The sequence below is a fragment of the Chrysochloris asiatica genome, unplaced genomic scaffold, assembly GCF_000296735.1.
Source record: "Chrysochloris asiatica unplaced genomic scaffold, ChrAsi1.0 scaffold00010, whole genome shotgun sequence".
NCBI classification, from domain to species: domain Eukaryota; kingdom Metazoa; phylum Chordata; class Mammalia; order Afrosoricida; family Chrysochloridae; genus Chrysochloris; species Chrysochloris asiatica.
Window position 1 is genome coordinate 14,601,373 of NW_006408528.1, and position 10,153 is coordinate 14,611,525.

The 10,153-nt window shown below is 40.8% G+C and overlaps 1 protein-coding gene across 1 annotated transcript in view; it reads left to right on the forward strand.

Moving 5' to 3' along the window:
- HEPACAM2 (HEPACAM family member 2) overlaps positions 1–10,153 on the forward strand; it is a 57,174-nt gene that overhangs the window by 8,766 nt on the left and 38,255 nt on the right. Inside the window, exon 2 of the mRNA XM_006834293.1 lies at positions 2,060–2,344. Coding sequence (XP_006834356.1) covers positions 2,060–2,344 — 285 coding nt within the window. The remainder of the gene's footprint in view (positions 1–2,059; positions 2,345–10,153) is intronic.

Consider the following 10,153-nt stretch of genomic DNA (forward strand, 5'->3'; position numbering starts at 1 on the left):
GAACCACAAGGTCACAATTCAAAACTACCAGCTGTTCTGCGGGAGAAAGATGAGGCTTTCTGCTCCCGTAAAGATTTATAGCCTCGGAAACCCTGTTCAGGGTTGCTATGAGTCGGAACTGACTCCACAGCACATAACAACAACAACAATATATATGGAGAGAAAGACAGAGTGCTGGTGTGGTGCTGAGGGTTAATGTGCTGACTGCAAAGTTGCTTTGAACCGACAGGTTGGTAGTTCAAGCTCACCATCTGCTCCTCAGAAACCCTATACAGGGTCGCTATGGGTCGGAACCATCTCAATGGCACTTAACCCATTGAGTTGGTTCTAACTCATAGCAACCCTATGTAGGGTTTCCAAAACTGTAAATTTTTGTGGGAGCAGAAAGCCCCATCTTTCTCCCACAGAGTGGCTGGTGGGCTCCAACCATGGATAAGCACTGGACTGTGAACTACAAGGTTGGCAGTTCAAACCCACCAGCTGCTTCTCAGAAACCCTATATACAGGGTAGTATGAGTTGGAACCAATCATAGCATTTAACAACAATGTATATATAAAATGAAAGAGAGAAACTTTGGCAGATCAAAATCCTCTTCATTTTGTCGCTTATTTCTGTGTAATGTGGGTAAGTCACTTTTTTTTTTATTTATCAGAGTCAAGAACCTTGAAGATTAATAAAAGTTGTTGAAAATGGTCTGGATACTTATATAATTCCTCCTCTTATCATCAAGTCCACATCAAAACTCATGTGTAAAAATTTAGTCATTCTTGGTAATTTATTTATTTAACAAATAATTCTAAATGCCTACTGTCTCTAAAAGGAGCTCTGGTGGTGTAGTGGTTACGAATCGGGCTGTGAACCTCAAGGTCAGCAGTTCGAAACTACCAGTTGCTCCATGGGAGAAAGATGAGGCTTTCTGCTCCCATAAAGATTTGCAGCCTCGGAAACCCTGTTCAGGGTCGCTATGGGTCAGAACCTACTCAATGGCACTTAACAACAACAACAACTGTCTCTAAGGCTCTGAAAGAAGACTGTTTTTCTATGATTTGGAGTTACAACAAAAATTGCTATTGGATTTCTCCTCTCTGTTTTCATATAGGAGTCCTGTTGTGGAGCTGTAAATTTCAACACTTTTTGTCCTATTTTCAGATTGAGTCAGTATTAGAAATGTAGGTTTTGGTTTGTTACAGTGACTAACATACTGTTGCAACACAAACATAAAGCAACTAAAAATATAACAAATTCGCTTACATGGGAAGAACTACTGTGGAGTATAGCAGTCCCTCAATTCCCCTTATAGCGTAACTCTTAAGAGTTGTATGTTGGCAGATATGCCAGCTGCTGCGACAACATTGTTGAGTGCTGTCGAGTGGGTTCCGACTCATAGTGACCCTGTATGGGGTTTTTGAGGAGTGGCTGGTGAGCTTGAACCACAGATCTTGAAGTTCAAAATGACTTTGCCATCCAGTGTATTAACCCTCAGTGCCACAACAGAGCACACTAGGACAAGTCAAAAGAGGGTTATACCAAATACATGTTACCTATTACTTTGGGGAAAGCACAATGAATCAGAAGTCAGGAAGTTGGAGTCCTCTACCACTAATTACATTCTCTATAGAGTAAAGGAGAGGAGTCCTGGAAGTGCAGTGGGTTACAAGTTGGGCTGTTAACCAAAAGGTCAACAGTTCAAATCTACCAGCTACTCCATGGAAGGAGGATGAGGCTTTCTGCTTCCATGAACATTTACAGCCTTGGAAACCCTGTACACTGTTGCTATGAGTTGGAACTGACTCTATAGCACACCACCACCGCAGAGTAAAGGATTAGACGGTCTTTGAAGAATAAATTCTAGAATTTGTTTATCTTTGACTATGAATGATTTTTTTGTTTTGGACTTTTTGCATGGCTTTTTATTCTCTTCTTTAATTATTGCCTAAATTGCCAACATTTACAAAGTATAAAACTTTGGAATCATTTCTCTAAGATTTCCATTTTGAAAGAATTTTACTACAACTTAAGAGGCAGTCAAAACGATTTCTGTGTCTCTTAATATTACAGATCCTGTCACAAAACCAGTGGTGCAGACTCAGCCTTCCTCTGGAGCAGTGGAGTATGTGGGGAACCTGACCCTGACATGCCTGGTGGCAGGGGGTACCCGGCTGGTTTACCAGTGGTTAAAAAATGGGAGGCCTGTCCACACCAGCTCCACCTACTTCTTTACTCCCCACAACGACACCCTTCATATTACTCCAGTGACTAAAGGAGACATTGGCAATTACAGCTGCCTGGTAAAGAACCCTGTCAGTGAAATGGAAAGTGACATCATTATGCCCACCATATATTGTAAGTTGGTTTTACTTTTTTTTAGTTTGCCTGTTTGTTTATTTAACTACTCATGAATTTTCTTCTGGGAAGGTCTCACAGAAGTAGTTATGGAAAATATCAACATCAACTGCCCTTTGTTGTTTCATTTTTTTAATCATTATTACTATAATGTAATATTATTCAGAGTCCTGGGGCAGGATAATGTACTGGACCACAAGGTTGGTTTGAAACGCAACATCAGAGGTTCAAACTCACCATCCGCTCCTCAGAAACCCTATACAGGCTCACTATGAGTTGGAACTGACTTGAAGGCACTTAACAACAACAACAACTAGTTCTAATCACATTTCCTAACCACAAGGTCAGAGGTTCAAACCCACAAGCAATTCTGTGGTATGAGTTGGAACCGACTTGACAGCACTTAACAACAACAACAACAATCTTGTCATAAATATACTTATCAGCACAGCTCTGTTTCTGTAAGATCAAATTAAGTAATGACCAAGAACCATTCAGATCCATTTTATGATTTCATCTACTGTGCAATCTCATTTCTAGTGGTCCCTTTCTTTGTAGTATTATTTTACTCAGTACTTTTCTACTTGTGTTTAATAGTATCTAAGGAGCTCTGGTAAGGAGCTCTGGTAGCGTAGTGGTTACGAATCGGGCTGCGAAACTTAAGGTCAGCGGTTTGAAACTACCAGCCGCTTCACAGGAGAAAGATGAGGCTTTCTACTCCCGTAAAGATTTACACCCTCGGAAACCCTGTACAGGGTCGCTATGGGTCGGAATCGACTCGACGGCACTTAACAACAACAACAACAACAAGGAGCTCTGGTAGCGTAGTGGTGACGAATCGGCCCGTGAACCACAAGGTCAGCAGTTCAAAACTACCAGCTGCTCCGCGGGAGAAAGATGAGGCTTTCTGCTCCCATAAAGATTTACAGCTTTGGAAACCCTGTACAGGGTAGCTATGGGTTGGCACCGACTCGACGGCACTTAACAACAATGTGTTTAATAGTACATTTCAATTCCAACCTTGCCTAAGTTTCTCAACCTCTACATTAATGAACTGTGGACTGGATAACTCTTTGTTATTGGGAAGTCAGGGTGGCTGACTTATACATAAGGAGCCCTGGAGGTGTAATAAGTTATGCATTGGGCTGCTAACCACAAGGTTGGCAGTTCAAATCCACCATCCACTCCACAGGAGAAAGATAATGTTTTCTACTCCCATGTAGAGTTACAGACTCAAATACCCTATAGAGCAGTTCTACTCTGCCCTATGGAGTCCTGTTATAGCTCTGTAGGATAAGCACAGGGCTGCTAGCCTAAGGCCGGTGGTTAAAACCCACTAGCCATTCCTTGGAGACCCTATATAGGGTCACTATGAGTTGGAACCGACTCAATGGCACTTGACAACAACAACAGCTCTGCCCTATAGGATTCCATGAGTCAGAATTGGCTCGATGGCAGTTGGTGGGACCTGTGCATGGTAGAATATTTTAGATAATTGGGTTATGATGAGCTATTTTACCAATGATTATGATTCAATAGCCTGAAATGCCCACTTTCGCTCCACAAGAGTCAGAAGAGCCCTCCCTTTTCTTGTAAAGCTGCTGTTGCAGTGATGCTCTGGTCACTGATAAGCAGACTTTCCAAAATGACAGGCACGGGTCCTCAACAGGAGGACATTTTGCTCCCCAGGGGACATTTGTCAATGTGTACAGACATTTTTGGTTGTCACAACTGGGGGTCAGGTGCTGTTGGATGCTATTAAATATCCTGCAATACACAAGTCCCACCCACTGCCATGAAGCCAATTTTGACTCAGCAATTCTATAGGGTAGAGTAGAATTCTATAAGGTTTATGAGGCTATAAATCTTTAGAGTAGCAAAAGCCTCAGCTTCCTCCTGTGGAGCAGCTGGAGGGTTTGAACTCCTAACTTTGTAGTTAGTAGCCCAGTACTTAACCTATGCCCCACCACCAGGACCCCTTATACATAGATCTGTGAGGAGTTCGGTAACTTGATAGGATAAGCACTGGACTGAGATCCCTAAGGTCAGTGGTTTGAACCAAACAACTGCTCCACAGGAGAAAGATGAGGCTTTCTGCTCCTGTAAAGATTTAAAGCTCCAGAAATCGCAATGAGTTGGAACCTTAATGGAACCAATGGCACTTAACAACAATAATATTCATCTATTTGCTCATCAAATATATTTTCATATTATTGGGAGAGGCACCCAAACCTAGTATGTAAGTGCTTAAGAGACAGATCTAACTAAGAAACCTGGTCTGTTATTACATGTGACCTTTAGTTAATTCCTTGATTTTCCTGAGCCGCATCTGGTTATAAAATGTTGTTATTGTTGTTAAGTGTTGTTGAGTCGATTCTGACCCATAGCAACCCTGTATAGGGTTTCCACGGAGCAGCTGGTGAGCTTGAACCATTGACCTTGTAGTTCAAATGACTTTGCAGTCTGACGCATTAGCCCAGAGTTCCTCACCAGGACTCCATCTATAAAACAGAAATAGTTAAAAACCACCTCAGCACATTTGTTGTTGTGTGCCATCGAGTGGATTCCAACTCACCACAACTTCATGTGAAGTATGGAGCAGCTACATTCGGTTTCCTAAGCTGTCATCTTTATGGACTCCTGGTGTGGCGCTGTAAGATAAACAATGGCCTGCTAACCACAAGGTTGATGGTTCAAACCCATTAGTGGTGGCCAGCTGAGGGCTAGGGTCTTTTTATATCATGAAGTGTACAAGCTTCACAAACGGCAGAGAAGTTAAGAATGGTAGGTAGGACCAGGAGAAGGGAGGAAAACCACACTGTGCAGGGCAACCTGCCCCTTTCTAGAAGATCTGCACAGTAGGAGGGCTGTCTGCTGCTTCCTAGATCCTCCAGGGATCTAGGAAGATATGGTATGAGGTGACCTTGGCATGGCCATTTTGGAGCATTCAATTCAGTTTGTGTCCCTACATATGGAAAGTACTTAAAGTACTACTGACTGGCCTATTCTGTTGTTGTTGTTGTTGTTGTTGTTGTTAAGTGCCATCGATCTGGTTCCAACCCATAGCCACCCTGTATAGGGTTTCCAAGGAGCAGCTGGTGAGCTTGAACTGCCGACCTTGCAGTTCAAACAGCTTTGCAGTCTGATGCATTAACCCACAGCGCCACATTCTGTCATTGGTTGTTGTTAAATCAGTTTCACCTCATAGTGACGCCGTGTATCAGAGAACAACTGCCATATAGGGTTTTCTAGGGTACAATCTTTGTGGGAGCAAATCATAAGGTCTTTTCTCCCATGGAGCCACGGGTGGAGGGCAGGTGGGGGAGGAGTTTAACTTAAACTACCAAACTTTCAGTTAGCAGCCAAATGCTTAACCAGGGGCCACCAAGATTCCTAATTAGCCAATAGTCAGTACCATTCTATTACAGTACTACTGTTAGGTCATTATTATCACTACTGTTATTGTTAACTGCTGTTGAGTCGGCTCTGGTTGTTAAGTGCCATTGAATTGGTTCCAACTCATAGCAACCCTGTATAGTGTTTCTGAGGAGTGACTGGTGAGCCTGAACCACTGACCTTTCAGTTCAAATCGACCTTGCAGTCCAGTGCATTATCCCACAGTGCCACACACCAGCACTCCTACTTCTGACTTTGTTGTTGTTGTAAAGTGCTGTCAAATCGGTTCTGACCCATAGCAACCCTGTATAGGGTTTCCAAGGAACAGCTGGTGAGCTTGAACTGCCAACCTTGCAGTTCAAACAGCTTTGCAGTCTGGCATATTAGCCCACCGCACCACACTAGGACTCCCCTACTTCTGACTAGGGAGAGGTTTTCTTCAGAAAGTGAAGAAAACTTGAACAAGGGTAAAATTTAAGCAATTGGCAAAACCAGTTGAACTGGGAAAACCAGTTCCGCTCATGGGGACAGCAGGAGCCAAAACACAAAGCAAGGATAGCAAATGGTCCAGTTAATCAAGTATGCAAGATACCTGAAGAGCAGTGATACAATAGATGGCCAGATACATAAATCTGAGCCTCATTATGGAGAGCTTGAAATGCCAGGCATTATTTGGCAAGCAATGAGGCAAAATTGGAGTAATTTCTTAAATTTAGGGTCTACAAGTTTATAAAAAAGAATAGAGAATAACTTCTAAATAAATACTAAACACTTCTACCTTTGGACTCCTAGTGTGGCACCATAAGATCAGCACTGGACTGCGAATCACAAGCCCAAACCCACCAGCTGCTCCTTGAAAACCCTATACAGGGTTGCTATGAGTAGGATCCAATTCAATGGCACTTAACAACAACAATTTTATTAAAAAGAATAGAGAATAGTTTCTAAATAAATACCTAAACACATATACATAATAACATTGAGTACTAAATCAAGAAATGTTTGTCAACAGATCATGTTTACAAGATAGATGAGAGACTTCATACAACCAGGCACACTGCCATCAAGTCAATTCCATCTCAGCAACCCTATATAGGGTTCCTGAGGCTGTACATTTTTACAAGTGAAGACAGTCTTATTTTTCTCTTGCAGAGTGGCTGGTGGGTTTTAACTGCTGACGGTGCAATTAACTGTCCAGTTCCTACAGTACATTGTCACCAGAGCACCTTCCAGTTGCATAAAGCATTGTTGTTAAGTGCTGTTGAGTCGGTTCTGACTCATAAAGAGTTTCTGGTGAGTTTGAACCGCTGACCTTTCAGTTCAAATTGACCTTGCAGTCCATTGCTTATCCCACAGCACCACACCAATACTCTGCATAAAATTTATACTGTATATAAAATTTACACTTACATCTACTTTTGGATGCAAAATTTCACAAGGAAAAAGGTTTGGTAGGATATATTTTATTAACTTAAAGTGGAGCTCTGGTAGCGTAGTGGTTACGAATCGGGCTTTGAACCTCACGGTCAGCAGTTCGAAACTACCAGCTGCTCCACGGGAGAAAGATGAGGCGTTCTGCTCCTGTAAAGATTTACAGACTCGGAAACCCTGTACAGGGTCGCTATGAGTCTGAACTGACTCCACGGCACATAACCTCCACCACCATAATGTAAAGTGCACAAATCACCCATTTTAAACTACATACTACATACTTAAGCTACATACATTAATCAATCATATCTAAGAGTAATTTGAAAGTGTGTTTCTTTTGAAAAAATAATATTGACATAGAAATAAAAATCAACACATATTGGTTGTTTAATTTGATTGTATTATGGGAGAACCAAGGAAGCCTGGTGGCTCCATTTGATGCATAGGCACTGGACTGGGTGCCACAAGGTCAGCAGTTTGAGCTCAACAGCCACTCCATTAAACATGAGGCTTTCTGCTCCCACAAAGATTTGTTGTTGTTACGTGCCGTCGAGTCGTTTCTGACTCACAGAAGTTCCAACTCATAGTGACCTTGTAAAGGGTTTCTGAGAAGCATCTGGTGAGATTGAACTGCCGACCTTGCAGTTCAAACTGACCTTTAAGTCGAGTGCTTATCCTACAGTGCCACACTAGGACTCCTATACAGGGTTGCTATGAGTCATATCCTATACTGGGTCACTGAGTCGGAAATGACTCGACAGCACTTAACCACAATATGGGAGAGCCAAAATGCTAGTCAAAACAGGCTATTGTTTAGTTTCTCAGAGATGAATCAGTCCTTTCATTCAGAAACAGAAGAAATTATAATAAAAAGAGTTAACGAAAAAGGAATTAGTCTTTCAGAGTAATACCAGAACACCACATATCACAAGGAAGTTAAATAATATTTGTTACCATCATTAGTTATTATTAGTTAACCACGCTATTATGTTTATACTAAACTTTCAACTACATAGTATTTTTGTATATGCTTACTGTGAAAATTCAGAGTATATAAAACATAAGGCTGAGAAATAGATCCACAAAGAACAGTATCAACTGAGACTACACCGAACAAGGAGCGTTACGTTGAGTGTAAATCCGTATTTGGACAGTCATTCTAATTATACATACAGACTGGATATGTTTATTCTGACATGAATTTAAACTTCCATTCTGCTCCAAATAGCAAAGAGCCAGTCACTCCAGATACTTAAACACAGGAAAAGGGACTGTTAAGCAGACCAATTGGATCAATCAGGACTATGTAGACACATCCTTACATTATTCTTTATTATTTGGTCTAAAACAATGTAATTTTCCTTTTTCTAGTTTAGAGTCACATAGAAGAGGCTGTTGTTGTTACGTGTCACCGAGTTGGTTCCAACTCCTAATGACACTATGCACAACAGACCCTAGCAACGCATAGCACCGTGCCATCCTCATAATTGTGATATTTGATCCCTTTATTGCCACTGCTGTGTTAATGTATCTCATTGGAGGTCTCCCTCTTTTCACTAACCCTCTACTTTTCCAAGAAAGGATGGTCTTCTCCTGGGACTTGTCCCTACTCACAGCATGTCCAAAGAACAAAAGGCAAAATCTTACTCTCCTGACTTCTAAGGAGAATTCTGACTATGCTTCTTTCAAGACAGATTTGTTTATTCTACTGACTCTCAATATTCTTCACCTACACTCTAACTCAAATGCATCAATTCTTCTGAAGTGTTCTTTATTCATTATTCAACTTTCACAGGTATATGAGGTGACTGAAAATACCAAGGCTTGAGTTAGGTTCACCTTAACCCTCAAACTGACATCTTTGTTCTTTAACACCTTTAAGAGATCTTTTGCAGCAGATTTGCCCAATTAATTTGTCATTAGATTTCTTGACTTCTGTTTCTGTAAGCATTGATTGTGGATCTAAGATAAGTCTTTGAACACTTCAATAATTTTTCCACTTATAATGATGCAATTTATTGGTCCAGCTGTGAGGATTTATGTTTTCTTTACATTGAAGTACAATCCATACTGGAGGCTGTAGTTTTTGATCTTCTTCAGTAAATATTTCAAGCCCTCTTCACTTTCAGCAAGCAAGGTTGTGTTTTTTTGCACATTGCAGGTTGTTAATGAGTCTTCCTCCAATCCTGGTGCCATGTTCTTCTTCATACAATCTAGTTTTTTTGGATTATCTTCTCTGTATAATGATTTAATACATTTGGTAAAGGATATAACCCTGGCGCACACCTTTCCTGATTTTAAACCATTCAGTATCGCCTTGTTCTGTTTAAACAACTGCCTTTTGTTCTAGGTACAGACCTCAAGAGCACAATTAGGTGTTATGGATTTATCATTCTTTGCACTGTTATGCATATTTTGTTATTTTCCACACAACTGAATACCTTTGCATAGTCAATAAAGCACAAGTAAATTTCTTTCAGGTATTCTCTGCTTTAAACCAAGATCCATTTTATATCCACTTTAGTAATGATATTCCCAATTCCATATCCTCTTCTAAATCCAGCTTAAACTTCTGGCAGCTCCCTGTGAATGTACTATTGTTTTAATTAACTTCAGCAAAATTTGACTTGCATGTGATATTAATGACATTGTTCCATGATTTTCACATTCCACTGAGTCATTTCTTTGGAATGGACACAAAAATTGATCTCTTCCAATCAGTTGACCAGGTCTTCCAAATTTCTTGATATAGATGAGTGAGTGGTTCCAGAGTCGCATCAGTTTGTTGAAATATTTAAATTGGTATTTCATCAATTCCTGGAGCCTTGTTTTTGCCAATGCCTTCAGTACAGCTTGAACTTCTTCCTTCAGTAGCATCAGTTCTTGATCATATGCTAGCTCTTGAAATGATTGAACATTGCCCAGTACTTTTTGTTTTAAGTTTTTATTGTGAATTATGTGATGGTTTACATGGGAGAACAT